Source organism: Pituophis catenifer, unplaced genomic scaffold (genome assembly GCF_029215685.1).
Source record: "Pituophis catenifer annectens isolate HBS135680 unplaced genomic scaffold, rPitCat1.0.hap2 SCAF_4, whole genome shotgun sequence".
In the NCBI taxonomy this organism is placed as follows: Eukaryota; Metazoa; Chordata; class Lepidosauria; order Squamata; family Colubridae; genus Pituophis; species Pituophis catenifer.
Window position 1 is genome coordinate 74002236 of NW_027256884.1, and position 24282 is coordinate 74026517.

The window sequence follows — 24282 nt, forward strand, 5'->3', positions numbered from 1 at the left end:
TATAATGAAAAGAATACATGTTTATACCGATATTTTGATTATTTTGAAATTATATTGCATTGTTAAATTAGTTATACTTTTTCTTCTGTTACATTTTGGATCAGCTGGAAATTCCCAGATTCTGGGACAATAGAATATATTCTAAACTCACCAACAGTATTTTCCATATGATTGGGACATGGTCATTTCTCACAACAAGTAAAAAGTTACCTTGTAGTTTCTGTTTCCTATCTTCACAGTTAAGCTTTGCTATAATTGGTTGCATTTCTCTCTTGTTGATATTCCTAATGCTTGTTCTACTCTTGGTTCTTAACTGCCATTTAGGCATCATCCTATATGTTGTTTTAAACATGCAGCTAGCAGGAACTAGCTATATACGTTTCATGTATCTGAGTCATAGAATCATAGGCCTGGAAGAGACCTTGGAGGTCTTCTAGTCCAAATCCTGCCATGACAGGAGTACTTTTTCAAGGGCCTTTGATTTTTTTCAGGCCTCAAGGTCTTTGTAATCAGTACAACTATAAATTGAAGAACTAACTTAAATCAAAACAATTTCTGATTCAGAAATTTACTCACATTCACCTTACCAAAAGATGAAGAAAAGATCAGTTGTGATTGAAGTACTAGTAAATAATATTGTGCAAAAATTGAGTTCAGATTTGAAGAAGATTGAATGAAATCTAAATCAAATGGACTTTCACAATTGGCTCACTATCTTAAATAATGTAATTTAGATCAGAAAATTTGGTGGTGGTGTAGACTTGTACAGATAGCCTATAATCAAATTAAATCAATGATTCAAATTAAATTGATTAGAATAAAGACACAATTCAAATACTAAAGAAGATATTTTGAAACAAATATTAAAATATCACAGAAATTATTCTGGGAAATGAAAGACAGAATTTCGGGCTCTTCCTGAATGACCACTATTGGATATAACATCTGGTCTTGCTGAATTTGATTTGGTTTTAGAAGCTGGAAGTTTGCTATATCTCAAAAATATTGTTGTAACCTGAAACAGACACAAAAGATTCACCAATATTCGTTCATTTAGGATTTGGTTTTTTTATTTAGCATGACTAAATCAGAAGTAAAGTTTTTAAATATATATATATATATATATATAAAAACAAGAGCCTTTCTAGTAGAGGTGTCTCTACTAGATGCGTGGTGTCTGGATTGATGCAATTTTCTTGGAAGTATGACAGAAGTGATTCACTACTGCTTTCTTCTGGAAATTTTTTAAATTATTATTTCATAGTTCAGCCTATAGCTCTGGATACCAAGAAAATGTTCCCTTCAAATAATGACCAGGAAGAACTTTGCAATAATTTCAGCTCCACCTTTGGCCAATTGATTAATCATAATGAATCATCAACTGCCATTTTGTTTGTACTAAACATCCCAAATATATTTGCCACTTATTACACCATCTTAAATATATACTGCTCAAAAAAATAAAGGGAACACAAGCAGAAGACATCCGAGATCTGAATGAATGAAATAGCCTTATTAAATACTTATTAAAGTATTAAAGACATTGAAAAGATCAAAGGCATTTGCCACCAGAAGAGAGGCTGATATCTCTTGCTACATAATCTTCCTACTAATAGTAAATCCATCGTTACCACATTTTGATACTATCTCTGGGTATACATAGAAATCTTTGTATCAAAACAAAGGTGGAGTTATGAGGACATAAAAAGCCCTCCAAAGACAAACATTACCTAAAAAGATTGAACAAACAGGCTAGTATAAAAATTATTTTCAGCAAATCTTTTGCCTAGACCTTGCATAGTTAATTTCTTGCAGAACACTAAAACTTCCTGACAGAGGAAAGCAAGCTGCCATGGAACAGAAGAAGTTCTGTTTAGTGGTGTTGGTCCTTTTCTTAGGATTCAGCAGCCTGGCTGATGGGTTTTTCCTGAAATTACGTGAGTGGAACTTTTTAAAAATGTTTACGGGGAATTATTGATTCAGTTTATATAACGGCTGCCCATTCTACACTTTCTGCAGCAGCCTTTTGCCATCAATATTAATTTTGTCAGCATTTGATAACATGTGAAGGGGAGACAGAATCTTCCTGGGATTCCTAGTACATAATCTTTGTTACAATATTTTTACAGATGTTTGTCCTCAGGTGGCCAAACTTCTTGATTTATAGTACCTTGAATCTGAGGGAAGGGGTGGCATTTGCTGTCCTGTCTAAAGCATCAACATATCTAAGGACAATTTTAGATTTGATCAATCTGTTTTTAATCCAAAGGTGCTTTTTCAGGAGGCAACTGGATGTTCTCGTTTTTTTTGTTTTGAAGACGTTTTGCTTCTCATCCAAGAAGCTTCTTCAGCTTTGACAGGATAGTGGGGAATGGAAGGATTTATATTCCTTACCTGTTTTTAAGAATATTTAGCATTCAGACTTGAGCATAGAATCTTTTTTACAAATCAAATACCCTAATGGCTTTACCTTTCTGAGGTGGTACAGTGGTTAGAATGCAGTACTACTGCAGGCTACTTCAGCTGACTGCTAGTTCAGCAGTTCAGCAGATCAAATCTCACCGGCTCAAGGTTGACTCAGCCTTCCATCCTTCCGAGGTGGGTAAAATGAGGACCCAGATTGTTGGGGGCAATTTGCAATATGCAATATGCTAACTCTCTGTAAACCGCTTAGAGAGGGCTGTAAAGCACTATGAAGCGGTATATAAGTCTAACTAACTAACAAATAAATAAATAAATAAATAAATAAATAAATAAATAAATAATAAATACATTAATCTGCTGGATTAATTTAGACTGTATTTAACAGTTCCAGAACAATGCCAAGTGCAACCAAATGCCAGAGTGAATTGTGGATACCCCTACATCAGTGCCAAGGAATGCTACAATAGAGGATGCTGTTTTGATTCAAGTGTTGTTGGAGTCATATGGTGTTTCTTTCCACGACATAATCCAGGTACTGATTCAGTGATTGATGCTACTGGTTAAGGAAAAGTCTTTACAAAGTGATTGTCATAATCAATATAAATGCAACTCGTATACCAACACTAAGATACCTACCATCTGGAATGGGATAACATGTTGCAGTCAACTTGCCACGGCCAATTTACCATAGCCAACTCACCATAGGACAACTCACCACAAGACAATTCAACAATTCAATTTAATTATTTAAAATTATTTAAAATAATTTAAAATTTATTTTAATTTTTGCCATTCACATTTCATTTTTGTCCCTCCTTTTTCATTCTTTCTTTAATGATTCTATTCCACCATTTCTTTGATATTAGTGTAACTCTTTTCCTGTGGCAAGTTGCCCCATGGCAGGTTAGCCATGGCAAGTTGTCTGGGGTGAGTTGTCATAGACATCTACTATTACCCCTCAAAGCCAAAAAACCATAATTAGAAAACATTATAATCTTGCAATAACAGTAAAGTAGTAAATGACATGGAATCAACCCATGATTTAATGGACTGTTGGGGAAAAGGAGTGCCTGTTTTATTTTTTATTTTATTTATTTATTTATTTATTGAATTTATATTGCCCATGGCAACTCAAGGCAGCTTACAGAATATAAAACCACATTTAAAACAATAAAACTAATAAAAAGAATCAAATAAATGAATATAGTATAATAATAAAATCACCCCCCACTCCCCACCCCAGTGACAGCAGATCACACAAGCCATTTAATGGGCTCCATCCCACTCTGGGTTTCCCAAGGTTGCTGGCAGAACCAGGTCTTCAATGCCTTCCAGAGGAGTATTAGAGTGGGGGCCATTCTAAACTCTGGGAGAATGAGAGGGAGCCACCACGGAGAAGGCCCTTCTTCTGGGTCCCACCAGGTATATCTCCCTTGAGGATGGGACCCGTAACATTCCCTTCCTCCCTGTTCTGATGGATCAGATAGATGTGACTGGCAAGAAACGGTCCCTCAGATAACCTGGTCCCAAGCCAAATACCCATTCAATTTGAATTGGCCTAACTAATTTTCATCTAAATCAGGGGTGAAATCCAGCAGGTTCTGACAGGTTCTGGAGAACCGGTAGCAGAAATTTTGAGTAGTTCGGAGAACCAGCAAATACCACCTCTGGCCCCAGAGTGGGGTGGGAATAAAGATTTTGCAGTATCCTTCCCCCAGGAGTGGGGATTTTGCAGTATCCTTCCCCTGCCACGCCCACCAAGCCAAACCCACAGAACCGGTAGGGGGAAAAAAAGGATTTCACCACTGATCTAAATGTGTCATTTGACATAGTTATGAAGTAATATAAATTAACATGAATGATGTTGAACCAAGGACTTATTCTGCATCAACTCACCCCCACACACTTTATAGAAAGAGCTACAGATTTCAGTTCTATCCTTTTATAGCAACAACAATATCAGCAGCAGCAGAGGCAGCAACAACAAAACACATCTGCCAGCTCATTTACTTTGGAGATAGATAGCATCATACAGTGTACAGAAAAGGATGAAGAAATAAGAAGCCAAAGAAATTTCAGACAGGAGAATTTTTAAAAAGGAGGGTAGAAAAAAAGATAGCAAAAGTACTTTTCACCAACACCATCTACTATACAAACCATCTTTGTTTCTGTCACAATCATGAACTATTTTATACATTGCCATTTGTTTTTCAAACTTTTACCGTTTTCAGAATTTCAGCTCCACTTAATCACGACTCTCTTGGTCTTCCCCTGTATTTCAAACTTATTCAATATTCCTTTAAATATCTCTATGGCAATTAACTTTTCTTTATATGACCAAACTATCTCAAAGTATTTATTTTGTAGCGTCACTCAGTTCTGTATTTGTTTACCTTCACTTAGTACCTCTTCATTCTTTTATTCCTTTTTTTTTTGCCCCATGCAATGTACATTAAAAAAATGTAAAGCCCACTTACCGCCACCATTTTGATGTTTTTGACCCCCTTTGAGGATGCCCCTGCTTTGGCCGGGTTTTATACATAGCTATTTGTGCTTGTTTTGACAAACATTCATTCTTTGCAATAGACAGCATACTACCTACAACCTTTCTGTGATGATTTGCATATTAGTATTTCTCTTAACTGTTTTCCCCATCTTTAGGAGTAGTTTAGTATTTAGTAGTTTAGTAAATATTTTACTTCATCATTAAACTCCTTGGATGGGAGGTCTAGAAACATGAAATATAAATAAATAAACAAATAAATAGAAACCTACTTTCCTCATTTCAGATATCTAGTTGAGGTCAATAGGCCTATACTATAATGGGAATATTTGGCACTGCAATTTGATGAAAGTACTAATTGTTTTTAATTGTATTTTGTTTCCAGGATGCTCCATCTAAAATAAATGGGATCCCAGAATCTGTCTCCTCCTTCTAGAGCTCCTGAGGAATTAAAAGAAAATTATTTTTGAATCTTGAATCTGTAGACTTACATATGCTCTCTTCTGTTAAAATAAATATTGGTCTTTGAAAACATGTCAGCCTTATCTTAAAAATTAAATAGACTATTTAAACACAAATGTGATTTTTCCAGTCTATTGCTCTGTCAAATACAAATCTTGAACTTTCATAACTTTTAAATCTATGTCATTTTTCATATTACTTTGTACTGTTTTGTTCTACAAATCCTTTTGGTTTTCCCAAAAATAAATGTATATTAATACTTCAAATCAGAGTCCATAGTTAACATAGCAATGTTGTATTAACTACAAATATTCTAAATTAATTATATTTGTTCTTCAAGCCTAGTGCATTATTTGGTGGGCATTACACTCTGTTGGCCCAAACTCTGAGCTTTGGCAGAGTAGCATGTTGAAGAAGTTATAGGAAGACATTCTTTTCCAACCTCTTTCCTTTTCCAGAAATAGTTAGAGCAACCCATTAGTCTGGCAGCAATCATGTCAAGAAATCTTGGCAACTTTTAGTTATATGGATTTCAATTCCCAGAATTCCCCAGCTAGTATAAACATTGTTGCAAATTTGGGGAAATGAATTTCACACATCTGGAATTTGTCAAGTTTGGGGAATACAGTGAATAAGACTAATGGAATTAACATGAACTATTATTTTCTCTCTGAAATCCTAGTAATTATAGTTTTATGAAGAGGTAGGAATCGCTAGTCAATAGCCTTAAAAAGTTGGCACAGTATAATATGGTTAAGAAAAAGGGCCTATGGTACTGGTAACCCCTAGAGCTCTTACACCAAAGTTATTATTTAAGTTCACCCCTGGTTAGATTCCAAATCTAGACAAGGTTGTTCATGTGCTAACCCCATACATATACATATACATATACATATACATATACATATACATATACATATACATATACATATACATATACATATACATATACATATGCATATGCAGATGCATATGCATATGCATATGCATATGCAGATGCAGATGCATATGCAGATTCAGATTCAGATGCAGATGCAGATGCAGATACAGATATACAGATACAGATACAGATACAGATACAGATACAGATACAGATACAGATACAGATACAGATATACAGATACAGATACAGATACAGATACAGATACAGATACAGATACAGATACAGATACAGATACAGATACAGGACCCAGTGGTTTGAATGCAGTTATTGTTAGTTGCAAAGTCGTGTCCGACCCATCACAACTGATGGACAATGTTCCTCCAGGCCTTCCTGTCCTCTACCATCCTCTGGAGTCCATTTAAGCTCACGCCTACTGCTTCAGTGACTCCATCCAGCCACCTCATTCTCTGTTGTCCCCTTCTTTTGCCTTCAATCTTTCCCAGCATTAGGTTCTTCTCTAGTGACTCCTTCCTTCTCATTATGTGAGGGATCTCATGAAGATTGATGGTTCGTTGAGGGCACTTCCAAGAAAAGTCAGCACATAAGGATGTAATCAAATTAAGTCTTTATTTAGAAGTAAAAGTAGAGTAAAATGAGTTCCCTGGCATGGAGGCATCCATGGCTGCATTGAGACCATGGTTCAGTCCTGTAGGAAGTTAGAACAAGGGCAGGGAAGAGCAGCCCCTGTGCAGGGGTTCTTATAGGGGTCCCTGACCCCTCCCTTACCAATGTGTGAGGGGGCCGCAGAGCCATTAACTCTCCCCAATGGGGCTGCAGGGGCCGGAGCCCCTTGACCCACCAGTGGGATAAAAAGTCCCTCTTTGCTCCCATCTGGTGGCCTTTTAAGAAACTGCCATGGCTGGCACAAAACACCTAACACATTAGGTGGCCAAAGTATTTGAGTTTGAATGCAGTTCTGCAGGCTAACTCACTGCTGACTCCAGGAGTTCAATCCTAACCCGCTCAAGGTTGACTCAGCCTTCCATCCTTCTGAGGATGGTAATTTGAGGACCCAGATTGTTGGGAGCAATATGCTGACTCTGTAAATTGCTTAGAGAGGGCTGAAAATATATGATTTTGCGTATGTATGTATGTATGTATGTATGTACTCTACCCAAGGGTTAGCATTACCCAAGTTCTACCCACTGCCATATCAGTAACACGAGGAGGATCTAAGAAAACTTTTTTGAGGCTTTTGTAACAGAAGCCTGTTGCATATTCCCAATGTTTTATTGCCAATCACTTTAGCTACAACATTTTCATTTAAAAAGCTCCCCTTGAAGTTTTACTAAATAGAGTGTAACCTAAATAAAAATGTACACATTTTTTTTAAAAGTTCTAATCTCTTTCTCCCCTGAAAATACAGAATACACTACAGAGAAACTTTATGAGGGAAATTTAATTTGAGCGAGACTTAATTTCATTGTTTATTGAAGAATGCAGCACCCTCTAGTGTACAAACTTGGCTATATTCTAAAAAACATCATAAAGAGAAAACTTCTTTTTGCCTACTGGCCAACTTACATTTATTGGATGGTTTAGAACTCACATTTTGTTTTCATTAGTTTATATGCCTCATGAATTCTAAAGGAAGGAAGAAATAAGAAAAAAAGGAAGAAATAAGAGGCAAAAACAGGAAACAAAGGAAAAGACAAAGCAGAGATAAAAGAAAATTCTAAAAGGGATCCGTATTTAATACTGGGATAAAGAAAGCTTCAAAAGCTGAAAACTGAAGTCTCACTGAAACAGGACAAAGACAGCAGTTTGAAAATATCAATGCTTTTATTTAATTATTCCTTTGTTACATTATCATAAGGTAAGGTGACCAGATTTTAACATTGGTAAAGAGGGACATTGTGGGCGTGGCTTATTTTGTGGGCGTGGCTAGCTGGTCATGTGACTGGGTGGGCGTGGCTAGCTGGTCATGTGACCGGGTGGCCATGGCTATGTGTATAGGGTAAGGTGAACAGATTTTAACATTGGTAAGGAGGACACCATTGTGGGCGTGGCTTATTGTGTGGGCGTGGCTTGGAGGCCATGTGACTGGGTGGGCATGGCTAGCTGGTCATGTGACCGGGTGGCCATGGCTATGTGTATAGGGACTACTCAGAGGGCTGAAAAAAGTCATTTCTGACAGGTCCTCGCACTTTTGACTGGTCCTCACTTATGACCATCCTCACATTTATGCCCATGCAGCATTCTTAACAACCATGTCACTCATTTCACAACTGCTTCTCTTCACCATGGTGATAAGACTGGGCAAAAAATGTAAAATGTGAGGACAGTTGTAAGTTTGAGGACTGGACAAAAGTGCGAGGACCAATCAAAAATAACTTTTTCAGCCCTCTGAGTAGTCCATATGCACAAAAGGACTAACCAGAGGGCTGAAAAAAGTCATTTCTGACAGGTCCTCGCACTTTTGACTGGTCCTCACACTTATGACCATCCTCACATTTATCCCCATGCAGCATCCTTAACAACCATGTCACTCATTTCACAACTGCTTCTCTTCACCATGGTGATAAGATAGGGCAAAAAACGTAAAATGTGAAGACAGTCGTAAGTTCAAGGACTGGTCAAAAGTGCGAGGACCAGTCAAAAATAACTTTTTCAGCCCTCTGAGTAGTCCATATGCATAAAAGGATACAGCAATAGAGAGGGATGAAGGAAGGGAAGGGAAATTAGAGTAGGAGTGAGGGTAAGAGGGGGAGGAAGAGAGGAGGAGAAGGAGAAAGGAAGAGGAAGTTGGGAGGAGAAGAAGAGGGGGGGGAAGAGAAAGTAAGAAGGAAAGAAAAGAGAGGTGGTAGGTTTGAGGAGAAAGATTGCTGTACAATAAAAAAGATGAAAGGGAAGAAAGCCAACCCCAAACAAATATAAAGATATTAAGATAAAGAATGAGTTGTTAAACTTTAAAGAATAAAAGAGAACAAATATGAATAAATAGCAATAATTAGAAACACACATACAAACATACAATGTATTTTCTTTGAACAGAATATTTGGCCGGTTCACAAATTTAAACAGTGTTTAGTCACTTCAATTAAATTTACAATTTCTATATTTCCTTTTTGCCATATTTATTCCTCATCTATTTTTTTAAAAAAACCAATATTACCCTTCATCCTCATCTCTAATCTTAATCAAATTCAATTTTTCCCTTCTATTCTATATTATACCCCTTCCCATTGTCATCTATTTTTATATCCATCCTCACATTGTTTAATTATGTAATTATGTAATACAGTTGTTTAATACAAATTCAACATTTTAATATAAATCAATTAGTTATAAAACTATCTTTTTTGTATATTAATCAATATGAACATGAATATTCCAATTATTTCCATGCAATCCAATTTCTTACAAATCAATTAATTATATTTACCAATAATAATAAACCAAATAATTTCCCCCATATATTCCTCTGAACCACAACTTAACCATTTCTGCTTTCAACAATATACAATTAATAGTATCTCAATTATTACAATTCCCTAGTTAAATACAGCTTTTTTTTGTGTGTGTTTTAAAATCTTGAACTCTCCTCCTAAATTTCCCATTGTTTGCAGTTTTTCACCTACCTTTTTTGGGGAGGAAAAATAAAAATAAAAATAAATCTCTCTCTGCCTCATTTTGTCACGTTGCACCAAAGATCCTGGTTTCGGTTTCGGTTTTGCAGCTTAGCTGGGGGGGAAAAAAACTGCTTCAGGAACTCTTTACACTGATTGCCTGTAGGGCGGCCCTTTGAAGCCCCGGGCAAGAGTTTAAACAGTTTTTTTTTCTTCTAGCCATCAGCTGGGGCTCAAGAGGCAGAATGAAAAATCGGGACTTTTTTGAAACGCCGCGGGACACGGGACAAATTGCTAAAAATTGGGACTGTCCCGCCAAAAGCGGGACGTCTGGTCACCTTATCATAAGGGTTCCCCATTTTCAGAAAATGAGCTCTAACCTGGAAAATAATGCACATACAAATATTCTACAGGAAATCAACTATACAGTCAGAAATATACAAAGCATTTTGTTAGTTTATGCAAAATACAGAATTAGAATGCCCAACATCCTAAATCTTCTAATACATGAATCAAAGTACTCATAGTTCAGTTAGTTATTATCATCCAGAACTATAAAAGATAAACAAGCCACCTGGAAAAAAGACAATGTTTACATGTATCTACAACAGTGCAAATGTATCACAGCGTGCAAGCAGCAGCAGTCTCTAGAATAGCAAAACCAAGAGGAATTCAAAGTAATGCAGTGTGCATTACACAACCAAGACAGAAGAACTGTTATTATACAGTAAATGCACTCTAGCACGCTGAGGTTTTGAAATTACTTGCATTGACTTTTGCTTTTCTTAAAAAAAAGAAAGAAAAGAAAGGAAAGGAAAACCACACATATGCATATATGTCTTAAATAAGTAAGTAGGTTTTTAGGGCAACAACTCACCACAACTAGGAATCTACATTGCACAGAAGGTATAATTTAAAAACAAAAGATGTCAAAAATACTGTCACATTGATACTCACATACAGGCAGTGGTGGGATTCTGCCAGTTCCAAGGGGTTCAGCCGAACCATTTGTTAAATTGCTGGCTTGCCCCGCCCCTTGCCCTGCCCATCCGCACCACTATTTATTGCCAATAAATAGTGGTGGGCGCGGGGTGGGTGAGCCAGCAATTTAACAAACGGTTCGGTGTTTTTTTGTAATTTTATTGGTCCGCGGAGCTTCAGCATAGGCTAATTAGCCCTTGATTAAATCGGCTCCAACTCTCAGCTGATTTGCTCTCAGCTGTTTTGCTCAGGGCTTTGCTGCTCACTGGAGCAGATTTTTTTTCCCCTAGCTATGCTGAAAAACGAAACTGAAAGTAAAACAGGCTGTTGGCTTTGCTGTTTGCTGCAACATTGGAAAAAAAGGCAGCAGATTTCTTTTTCCTCACCATAAAAGGTAGGTGCAAACAATGGGAAATTTAGGGCAAAAGAGGAGTTCAAGATTTTAAAACACAAAAGAAAAAAAGCTCTATTTAATTAGGGAATTGTAATAATTGAGATACTATTAATTGTATATTGTGTTGAAAGCAGAAATGGTTAAGTTGTGGTTTGGAGGAATATATGGGGGAAATTATTTGGTTTTATTATTAATTATTTATTAATTATTATTGGTAAATATAATTAATTGATTTGTAAGAAATTGGATTGCATGGAAATAATTGGAATATTCATGTTCATATTTATTAATATACAAAAAAGGTAGTTAAATAACTAATTGATTTATATTAAAATGTTGAATTTATATTAAACAACTGTAATATTACATAATTAACCAATGTGAGGATGGATATAAAAATATATGACAATGGGAAGGGGTATAATATAGAATAGAAGGGAAAAATTGAATTTGATTAAGATTAGAGATGAGGATGAAAGGTAATATTGGTTTTTTACAAAAATAGATGAGGAATAAATATGGCAAAAAGGAAATATAGAAATTGTAAATTTAATTGAAATGACTAAACACTGTTTAAATTTGTGAACCGGCCAAATACTCTGTTCAAAGAAAGTACATTGTATGTTTGTATGTGTGTTTCTAATTATTGCTATTTATTCATATTTGTTGTCTTTTATTCTTCAAAGTTTAACAATTCATTCTTTATCTTAATATCTTTATATTTGTTTGGGGTTGGCTTTCTTCCCTTTCATCTTTTTATTGTACAGCAATCTTTCTCCTCAAACCTATCACCTCTCTCTTTTCTTTCCTTCTTACTTTCTCTTCCTCCCCCTTTTCTTCTCCTCCCTACTTCCTCTTCCTTTCTTCTTCTCCTCCTCTCTTCCTCCCTCTCTTACCCTCACTCCTACTCTAATTTCCCTACCCTTCCTTCATCCCTCTCTATTGTAAGGTGACCGGATTTTAACATTGGTAAAGAGGGACATTGTGGGCGTGGCTTATTTTGTGGGCGAGGCTAGCTGGTCATGTGACTGGGTGGGCATGGCTAGCTGGTCATGTGACCGGGTGGCCATGGCTATGTGTATAGGGTAAGGTGAACAGATTTTAACATTGGTAAGAAGGACACTATTGTGGGCATGGCTTATTGTGTGGGCGTGGCTTGGAGGCCATGTGACTGGGTGGGCGTGGCTATCTGGTCATGTGACCGGGTGGCCATGGCTATGTGTATAGAGACTACTCAGAGGGCTGAAAAGTCATTTCTGACAGGTCCTCACACTTTTGACTGGTCCTCACACTTATGACCATCCTCACATTTATGCCCGTGCAGCATTCTTAACAACCATGTCACTCATTTCACAACTGCTTCTCTTCACCATGGTGACAAGATAGGGCAAAAACGTAAAATGTGAGGACAGTCGTAAGTTCGAGGACTGGTCAAAAGTGCGAGGACCAGTCAGAAATAACTTTTTCAGCCCTCCGAGTAGTCCATATGCACAAAAGGACTAACCAGAGGGCTGAAAAAAGTAATTTCTGACAGGCAGGTCCTCGCCCTTTTGACTGGTCCTCACACTTATGACCATCCTCACATTTATGCCTGTGCAGCATTCTTAACAACCATGTCACTCATTTCACAACTGCTTCTCTTCACCATGGTGACAAGATAGGGCAAAAACGTAAAATGTGAGGACAGTCGTAAGTTCGAGGACTGGTCAAAAGTGTGAGGACCAGTCAAAAATAACTTTTTCAGCCCTCTGAGTAGTCCATATGCATAAAAGGATACAGTAATAGAGAGGGATGAAGGAAGGGAAGGGAAATTAGAGTAGGAGTGACGGTAAGAGGGAGGAAGAGAGGAGGAGAAGGAGAAAGGAAGAGGAAATAGGGAGGAGAAGAAGAGGGTGTGGGGAAGAGAAAGTAAGAAGGAAAGAAAAGAGAGGTGGTAGGTTTGAGGAGAAAGATTGCTGTACAATAAAAAAGATGAAAGGGAAGAAAGCCAACCCCAAACAAATATAAAGATATTAAGATAAAGAATGAGTTGTTAAACTTTAAAGAATAAAAGAGAACAAATATGAATAAATAGCAATAATTAGAAACACACATACAAACATACAATGTATTTTCTTTGAACAGAATATTTGGCTGGTTCACAAATTTAAACAGTGTTTAGTAATTTCAATTTAATTTACAATTTCTATATTTCCTTTTTGCCATATTTATTCCTCATCTATTTTTTTAAAGAAACAATATTACCCTTCATTCTCATCTCTAATCTTAATCAAATTCAATTTTTCCCTTCTATTCTATATTATACCCCTTCCCATTGTCATCTATTTTTATATCCATCCTCACATTCGTTAATTATGTAATATGAGTTGTTTAATACAAATTCAACATTTTAATATAAATCAATTAGTTATATAACTATCTTTTTTGTATATTAATCAATATGAACATGAATATTCCAATTATTTCCATGCAATCCAATTTCTTACAAATCAATTAATTATATTTACCAATAATAATAAACCAAATAATTTCCCCCATATATTCCTCCAAACCACAACTTAACCATTTCTGCTTTCAACACAGTATACAATTAATAGTATCTCAATTATTACAATTCCCTAGTTAAAAAGAGCTTTTTTTTCTTTTGTGTTTTAAAATCTTGAACTCTCCTCTTTTGCCCTAAATAATTTCCCATTGTTTGCACCTACCTTTTTTGGTGAGGAAAAGGAAAATAAATCTGCTGCCTAATTTTCCAACGTTGCAAGCAAACAGCAAAGCCAACAGCCTGTTTTACTTTCAGTTTCGTTTTGAGCTTGGTTTGCACAAAGAGAAAAAAAAAAACTGCTGAGCAATTTAGCAAGAGCAGAGCCCTGCGCAAATCAGCTGAGAGGGGGAAGCCGAGCTAATCAACGTAGGGCGGCCCTTTGAAGCCCCGCGGCAAGAGTTTAAACAGGTTTTTTCCCTCTAGCCATCAGCGGGGACTCAGGAGGCAGCCGGGACTCAGGAGGCAGAATGAAAAATCGTGACTTTTTTAAAACGCCGCGGGACACGGGACAAATTGCTCAAAAGCGGGACTGTCCCGCCAAAAGCGGGACGTCTGGTCACCTTACTCTATTGCTGTATCCTTTTATGCATATGGACTACTCAGAGGGCTGAAAAAGTTATTTCTGACTGGTCCTCGCACTTTTGACCAGTCCTCGAACTTACGACTGTCCTCACATTTTACGTTTTTGCCCTATCTTGTCACCATGGTGAAGAGAAGCAGTTGTGAAATGAGTGACATGGTTGTTAAGAATGCTACAATGGGCATAAATGATGACCAGTCAAAAGTGCGAGGACCTGTCAGAAATCACTTTTTTCAGCCCTCTGAGTAGTCCCTATGCAGATAGCCACGCCCACCCGGGCACATGACCAGCTAGCCACGCCCACCCAGTCACATGACCAGCTAGCCACGCCCACCCAGTCACATGACCACCAAGCCACACCCCCAACTAAGCCACGCCCACAGAACTGGTTGTTAAGAAAATTGAATCCCACCGCTGCATACAGGTGATACCGTAATTCCTCTCTCACCATTAAAAATGCCTCAGATAATAATAATAATAATAATCCATTATTGGTTTTAAAACTACAAATAAGAAATTTTGTTGGGCTGTTTTTGGAGTAGGGGTTTAGCAAAATTTCAGCATACTTAGGCATGGAGCTCAGTAGAATATACTTCCTGAAAGAAAAGCAGGATATGTATAGCGTGAAACTGAGAACATGCACATTAACTGAAAAGTTTCATGATCTCTATACATCATTGTTCTGATATTTCTGAAAATAGCAAGTTTCACGTAAAAATGCAATAAACCAAATGGCTATATTTGCATGACATGCTTAAGCTTGTTTATTAGAATAATAATTTACCCCATTGATTCAATTTTCTGGATTCGTATAACACAGTGAATCATAAACTAGCTGCACAGACTGGAATTTCATGATGCATTAACCTAAATTGTGATTTGCTAATTTGTAGTTTAGTGTGTTGTATGAACCAGTGGTGGACTGCTAGCAGTTTGCCCTGGATTGAGCGAACCAGTAGCAGTGGCGGGAGGCTCCGCCCACCTGCCCGGACATCTCTGCATATGTGCAGAAGCTTCTGCACATGTGTTACGCGCGCACACGAGCTCACGTCCACAAGCAAACTGGTAGCGACGGGATTTGAAACCCACTACTGGTATGAACTCATCCAGGGGGTTCCCCACATATTTAGTTGGGTTCTAAGCCAAACTCAGATATATGCAAATATATATGCAATTAATAAATTTTATTGAGGTGGGAGAGGGACAAGATTCCTGCTTGTCTGTCGCAATACCATGAGTGTCTTTTGTCTTCAGATTTAAACATATTGTAAAAGCCGTAGGGAGCAATCCTGAATCCTTCCCTCCTGCAATGCACTCCCAAAATGTGTGAAACAGACTTGCCCACTACTCTAACTGAAAAGCAAGGGAGGTCCTGAACAACCTCAGTTGTAATAGCTGTATGTGACTTCCTAATAATGCTTGTCTGTTGTAGATTTCTTTTTTTTATTAAAAAGTTTTATCAAATATTACAACAATTTTTCCCGTTCCTCCTCCCCCCCATCCCTCCTCCCCCCTACCCCCCATCCCTCCTTCGCCCTCTCCCCCCAACCCTCCTCCCCCACCCCCCACCCTGGACTTCCCAGAACAAATACAGGGTATAGCATTTAACAAACATAAACTAAGATATGCTAACTTTCTATAGACTCCACACACCCTCTTGCTCTTTAACTCCCCTTTCAACTAACAAAACATAATTCAAAAAGAAAAAATAATTCTGTTTTTTTTTCATTCATAAGCTATTTGAAACTTTTTAGTCCGATATTTGTTTTGAATATAGTCAATCCATCTTCTCCATTCCGATAAATATCTTTCATTTGAATGGTCCTTCAAGTATGCTGAAATTTTTGCCATCTCTGCTAAATTCACTATTTTTAATGTCCATTCTTCAATAGTAGGTAAGTCTTCCTTCTTCCAATACTGCGCCACCAAAAGTCTGGCTGCTGTTATTAAATTTAAAATCAATTTGGTCTCTATAACCGTACAATCTGTAATTATACCCAACAAAAAGAATTGTGAAGTAAATTTTATCTTCTTCTTGAGAATATTTTGAATAATCCACCATATTTTTATCCAAAATGCCTTAATTTTTTTACATGTCCACCATATATGATAATATGTGGCATCATCACATTCGCATCTCCAATACTTAGGTTGCAAACTTGGATACATACAGGATAGCTTTTTAGGATCTAGATGCCATCTATAAAACATTTTATAAAAGTTCTCTCTTAAATTTTGGGCTTGCGTAAACTTTACATTTCTAACCCATATTTTTTCCCACGTTTCCATCATTATTGGTTCTTCAATATTTTGTGCCCATTTTATCATACAGTCCTTAACTAGCTCCGTTTCTGAATCTATTTCTACCAATGCATTAGACAACCTTTTTATATGCATTTGACTTTGGTCTCTAATTTGTTTTACCAAGTTCTCCTCATTTTGCAAGATACCAGTTTTCTGATCTTCTCTCCATCTAGCTTACAGCTGTCCATACTGAAACCATGTTTGAATTATCCTTTCTCCTCTTAATTGATTCAAAGATTTTAGTTGTAGTATGCCTCTTTCCTTATTAAGAAGCTCTTTATAAGTAGTCACATCTTGCATTTGCTCTACACTTATATTCTCTATCGTGTATCTGGGTATTGCCCACATTGGTAACTTATCGTTTAATTTATACTGATACTTTTTCCAGACACGCAGTAAAGCATTCCTTAATATGTGACTTTTAAAAGTCTTATCCACTTTCTTGTCATATAATAAATAAGCATGCCAACCATAAACCAAATCATATCCCTCAATATTCAATATTCTTTCTTCTGTTCAATTCATCCAGTCACTAATTGCTGATAGGGCAGCTGCCTCATAATACAATCTTAAATTGGGCATTTTGAGACCTCCTCTTTCACATATATCCTGCATTATTTTTTGCTTTATTCTCGGTCTCTTTCCTGCCCAGACAAAATTATTAATACCCTTCTGCCATATCTTCAAATTTTCATCTTTTTTAAGTATTGGTATAATTTTGAAAAAGAAATAAAAACTTAGGCAAAACATTCATTTTTACTGCTGCTATTTTTCCCAACAAAGACAATTGTAATTTTTTCCAATTTTCCATCTCTCTCTGTATTTTTTGCCACAACAGATCATAATTATGCTTAAATAATTTCACATTTGATGTCGTAATATAAACCCCTAAATACTTAACTTTTTTTACTATTTCAAATCCTGTTAGTCTTTCTAATTCTTCTTTTTGATTTATAGTCATGTTTTTAGTTATTATCTTCATTTTCCCTGCATTTATTTTAAATCCAGATACTTGTCCATATTGATTTATTATGTCCATTAAATCTACAACCGACTGTAATGGTTGGGTTAAAGTAACAACCAAGTCGTCTGCAAATGCTCGTAATCTGTAATCATACTGCCTAATTTTAATTCCCTTTATTTTATCCGACCCACGTATTTTACTCAACAAAAATTCCAAGGTCAAAATAAACAATAATGGAGACAAGGGATATCCTTGTCTTGTTCCTTTTTCTATATTAAAAGTATCTGTTAAACTACCATTAATTATTATTTGTGCTGTTTGTTTCTGATATATTGCCTTAATAGATTGTGTAAAATGTTCTCCAAACTGCATCTTTTCTATTATTTTCCATAAGAAATGCCAGTTCAATCTATCGAATGCTTTCTCCGCATCAAGAAATATTAGCACCGCATGGACTTGGTTGTTCTTCCCCAAATACTCTAATAGGTTAACAACTTGCCTTACATTACTTTTCATTTGTCTACCATTTATAAAACCAGTTTGATCATTATGAATCATTTGTTGCATGACTGTCATTAACCTATTTGATAGTATTTTAACAAAAATCTTATAATCTGTATTTAAAAGTGATATAGGTCTGTAATTTTTTGGCTGGGTGTGGTCTTGGTCCTCCTTTGGAATCAGAGAAATAAAAGCTGTCCTCCAGGATGGGGGTACATCTCCTCCAGATTGTATTTTAGTAAATAATTCCTTAAGTGGTCCCACCATTTCTAACTGCAAGTATTTGTAATAAGTGGCTGTCAAACCATCCGTCCCAGGGGCTTTACCCACTTTCAACTGCTTAATTGCAAACATAATTTCCTCAGAAGTTACTGGTTGATTTAAACCCTCCCTTTGCTCTTTTGTAATTATAGAAATATTCTTTCTGTAAATATCTATCTATATCTATACTTTGAATTTTATAATTAGCATACAACCTCGTATAAAATTCTAAAAATGCTTTTTTAATCATATTTTGCTGATAAACCTCTTTACCTTTATATTCTATTTTCTCTATAGTCCGTAACTTTTGTTTTTTCCTTAACAGATATGCTAACCATCTGCCTGGTTTGTTAGCATTGCAAAAAGTATTGTGTTTAGCATATTGCAAGTTAGTTGCAGCCTGATCTGCCATTAACATATTAAATTGCCCTCGCAGTAAGTTAATTGCCTCTTTTGTTTTCTTGTCTGCTGGATTCTGTTGTAGATTCTCACCACATAATATATTTAAGGTATTTTCAGGGATGTCAACAAGAAAAAAAAAGTTTATTTTTTATATTACATTTGCTATATGTGAAATCATTTTTGCTTACTAATTTCTCACAGTAATTTCTTCCAGTTTCCACTGATGAAAATAATTCATGTAGATTTACAATTTGTAACAGAATTTTCTTCATTGTGGAAATATCATGCCAATTATAATTTTGGTTTAAGAATGGAACTGCAGTATCTAGGACAGCTATATTTTTAAACTTGATATATTAGACCAGTGGTCCCCAACCTTTTTATCGCTGCGGACCAATCAGCCTTTGATAATTTTACCGTGGCCCGCTGAGCGCGCGCAGGGGTGGGGGGCGTTGTTCGCGACGACACATTGGTTGGGAAACACTTGGACCTCCTCAGTCAATTACCAGGACCCCCCCCAAAAAAACATCGGGGTCCTTCTCATCGACTCCCGAACCCCCCCCCGCCCGCCCCCCCTTCTTCATCCCGCGGTCCCCTCACATATACCCCCGGCAGGTTCACTCACCCTTTCTAGCAGGCCTGTGCGGGATGGTAGATCACTGCAGGACCTTATCTGTCGCCGCAGCGCTCTGTAGAGGCGCAGGAACACCGGGGAGACGTCTTCTGAGCGAGGCGTTTTCTGTAGAGCCGCAGGGAGACTGGGGAGACGTCTGCAGGGTCGCAGGTACACGTCAGCTTTGGGCCACACGTGCGTACCTGCGCGGGGCTCTCTTCCCTGGAGCCTTTGCGCACGGCCCAGGAGCCTTTGCGCTGCAGCGTTCATGTCCCCCGTCCGCTGCAGCGATCATGTCCCCCGGCCGCTGCAGCGATCATGTCCCCCGGCCGCTGCAGCAATCATGGCCCCCGGCCGCTGCAGTGATCATGGCCCCCGGCCGCTGCGCGGCCCGGTGTCAGGTACTCCACGGCCCGGCACCGGTCCGCGGACCGGGGGTTGGGGACCACTGTATTAGACAATCCTGACATGTTAACAAATTTTCTAATAATCTTTTAGAAACAACATGATCAAGTTAAACTGTCTGAATTGCAGGGCAGATCCTTGATGTCAGCATAATGGCATATCCAAATATGGAAAACATCCACCATAATTGCCTATATATTGCAGCAAAAGCTCAGGGAGTGCTAAAACAGTGAACTAGCTGAAGATCTTACAAATAATTTGGGAAGTGTAGCCTGCTGCCAAAAGCCTAAACTGTCATGTATGAACAACCCCTTTGTTCTTTGCTCTTTTAAAAATAAAGCACTGCAGGCTCTGTTAATGCATGATGTAACTTCACAGTCATTAAACTATGATTTCACAGACTAAGAGGCATTATGCAAAATTAATACTTGGGCCCTAAGTAGACAGGAAATGCAGTATCTGCATTATCTGCATCCATATCTGCAGGCACTAGAGTCAAGTCAGATATCTCTAGCTTCTCAACAGTTTAAGTAAGATTAAAATCTTTATGTGTTTCTTTGACTTATTCTGTTTTCTTTTTTGGAAGTGCGGTGTAGTATCAAATGAACTTTAAAATAATTAAGCTTTTAAATATGTTTTTAAATTATGGGATAGGGCGGGGTCAGATGAATTTGTTTTGGAAAGGGTGGGGGCAGGTGCAGTGAGTTTATATGTGGATATGGAAATATTAAGATTTTCCCACAGGTATTAATTCTCAAGATAGAAATCTGTAGCGATACAATTTCATAAACCACTTGCTACAGAAACAATAGTTTCACTTTATGCTGTACTAGTCAGCTCACTAAATAAGATTGATTAGGATGGAGGAAAGTGGAAACATTTCCAATCAGAAGGCCCCAATTCAAGAAAAATATAGACAAAATTGCATGGTTCCACAGGACAATAAAGATACTAAGACGTTTGGCAAAGGATGCCTGTGCAAAGGTTAAAACAGCTGACTAGATTTAGGTTGGAGAAGGGAAGTTAGGGAGTGGCATGATAGCACTCTTTAAATATTAAATAGCTTGTCATATGGAAGTTAAATAACTTTCTATATTCTCTGCTGTTCCTGAATTAAAGACAGAATTAAATTTAAAGGCCTAAATTATAGATGGTGGGGATAAATTTCCCCTGAATATTAGAAAGAACTTCATAATGATAGGAGCTGAACTGTGGAAATACCTGGGATGACACTTTGGTGAAAGTTTACAAGAAAACTTATTTTACTTGAAGAGTGTTTTCCTAGAATGTTAATTATTATTTTTTCTTTTCTCCTAATACTGTAGGGTGAATTTTTCCAAGAATTTTTCCATTTTTCTTTTTCTGGCACACTTTGCAAAGAAGGAGCATTTCTGCCAAGCAGATTTGTGGAAAAGTAAAGTCTTACACTTAGGGAAGAAAAACCAAAAGTACACATATAGACTTGGTGAAACCAGGCTTAATAGCAGTAACTGTGAGAGGAATCTTGGAGTCTTAGTGGACAACCAGTTAGATATGAGCCAGTAGTGTGTGGCGGCAGCCAAAAACGCCAATGAAGTAAGTTGCATTAATAGAGGGATACAATCAAGATCAAGTGAGGTACTAATACCACTTTAAAAAGCCTTAGTAAGACCACACCTAGAATACTGCATTCAGTTTTAATGCAGTATAAAAAAGATGTTAAGACTCTAAAAAAAGTGCAGGGAAGAGCAGCCAAGACGATTAGGGGACTGGAGACTAAAACATATGAAGAACCGTTACAGGAACTGGGCCTGGCTAGTCTAGTAAAGAGAAGGACCAGGGGAGACATGATAGCAGTGTTCCAATATTTGAGGGGCTGCCACAGAGAGGAGGGAGTCAAGCTATTTTCCAAAGCACCAGAAGGCCAGACAAGGAATAATGGATGGAAACTGATCAAGGAGAAATTCTACCTAGAAATAAGGAGAAATTTTCTGACAGTGAGAACAATCAATGTTAATACTGTTAGCATATTATATAAATATCATTGCACTGAAATAAAATAAGGTGTCAAGATTTATATTAACATAATAAAACACAGGGAAAAAAAGAAGCAAAACCACCTCACAAGTCTATTACTTCAATTTCTGGTAAAAGTATGCTGACACCCCCAAAGAAGTTGCATGTATATAAGAGCTTCATCGTGAAAGCCAAAGCAGCCATCTCTTTAGTTTGTTATGCTGGAGAAAAACCAGAATTTACAGCCCATCCAGAAGAGGACTTCTGTTACTTGAATTCTTGGGTTTTGTTTTGTTTATTTAAGCTTAAGTTTTCTTATGTTTCCTCACTAAGCATTTATTCATATAATGTTTTCAAAGATTGTCCACTCTACGCTTATCCTTGATTTATTTTATTTTATTTTATTTTTAAATGAAAAATATAAAGAAGAATGATTTTATTATGTAATGTGATTCGTTTTTCTGAATAGCTTCTCAACACTGTGTAATGGAAGGGAGTGCAAGGCTAGAATGTGGTTACCCAGGCATCACCGCTGAGGAATGCCAAGCAAAGGGATGTTGCTTCAATTCATATGACATTAATACCCGGTGGTGCTTTCATCCTCTGTCGGACACAGGCAAGTATCCAACCATGGGAGCCACATTTACCTCAAACTGAAAGAGAGAAAATCAATCTGAGGTGAGAATACATTTAGGAGTGGCTAGAAGGTGTGAGAGATGGAGTCGAGACCGTGGGGAACGAACCACTTGGGACCAGAGAGGACCAATTTTGTAAACAAAAACCAGATGCCATCAACAAGTGAGTGTGATAAATGGACTGCAAGAGTTTGCTGCAACCAAGGAATGGCAGAAACTCAGCAATTATACTTTGGAGTAGATGTAGATGTGAGGGGGGGGAGGGGAGAAGAGAAGTTTCTTTTCTTTTTCTTTTTCTTTTTCTTTTTTAGGCTGTTCAGAAGTGGATTTTTGTTGTCTTCACGTCAGTCATATTTGCAATAAAATATCTTATCTAATCAAACTGAGTCTTGACTTTCCTGGAAGCATGCTGAGTTCCATGAGGAAGAAGTATAGTTGTAGTAGCTTGCTAAGCAGCCCTGATAAGTTTAATAATTTTAATTGTTATCTTATCAGCATTGTTTGCCTATTATTATAGTATTATAGTATGACTCTGTAATAGAATGGTTTTATCCCTGAAAGCTGCCATAGCAGACTTCTGTCTTAAAGGGAGCAAAGAAATATTATAAATAAATATATAAATTAATTCATAATAGAATAATAGAATACTGATTTAGTCCAAGCATGATTAGACACACAAGGAATTTCTTTCCTGTGCAGAAGCTCTCGGTGTACATGCAAAGCAACAGTGTAATGATAATCATAATAATAATACCAATAAGTCTTTGTTTGAGGTGTGGGATCTTTCCACTAAGATGAATTGTATTGTTTTTCTACATTCATTGTTCTTATACTGCTTTATCACCAAGAGAAAATATTCCAAGACATCAAGATCATACTTCTTTACTGTAATTTTGTTTTAAGTACCTGCAAGGCTATGTGGAATGGCACCCAAGAAACGAGTGTCGTGTGGAGCTCCTGGCATCTCTGCTGATGAATGCATGGCGAAAGGATGCTGCTATGAACATTACCAGTATGCCAAAACGGTCCCCTGGTGTTTCCATCCACATGAAAAACAAGGAAACTATTCTCTCTGAAGAACAACATTGAAAGAAATGTGGCTTGTTTAAAGAAATGCTTGCAGAATGAAGGCCAATTGACATAACATTAGTATGTAGATGTGCTCATACTCTTTGTATTATTATAGTAAATGTTCACTGTTTGATATTTTGAGAATATTCTGCTTCTCATCTCACTTTTTCAGAAGGAAGAACTGTAGCATCTTTACTAGAATTATCAAGGAATAAATCAACAGCAATTTCATATTTTTGCACAATTCCGAATTATAAATAATAGACAATTCACTAAATGTAGTACATCTGAACTAAATATTCAAAATAAACAATTTGAAAGTACATTAAGGTTTGTATTCAATGCACAGATTTAAAGACATTATTTCAGCTTTGGTTGTTGGATTAAATAGGGCCATTTCTATAACACACTGATGATAGACTCTTGCCACTTCTTGGATAGATAGCTGTAAAGCCATGTACACAAAGGTATCCTTGGATATCTTAGCCATATAGGTGGCCCAAAATATGGGAACGAGGTTTTTAAATAAGAACAGAGAAAATACAACCATGCTTACCCCATTCGAACATCTTTCCAATTCTAGGTGCAATTCTCTATACTTTAAAGCTATATGGGTAGCCCTCATTTAGCCTCATACAGTGACTGTTTCCAGTTATGACAGTGAGGAAAAAGTAACTCTGTGACTAATCGTCACATTTATGACACTTCTAAATTCTAAATTTCTAAACCA

At 37.1% G+C, this 24282-nt stretch overlaps 1 protein-coding gene across 1 annotated transcript; it reads left to right on the forward strand.

Annotated features, from left to right (window-relative positions):
• The first annotated feature begins 1852 nt into the window (after positions 1-1852).
• LOC139316754 (trefoil factor 2-like) lies at positions 1853-23828 on the forward strand. Its single transcript, XM_070943604.1, has 4 exons — positions 1853-1937; positions 2810-2956; positions 22316-22462; positions 23385-23828. The coding sequence occupies exons 1-4, from the start codon at positions 1853-1855 to the stop codon at positions 23555-23557; spliced, it is 552 nt and encodes a 183-aa protein (XP_070799705.1). The 3' UTR covers positions 23558-23828.
• The last annotated feature ends 454 nt before the right edge of the window (positions 23829-24282 follow it).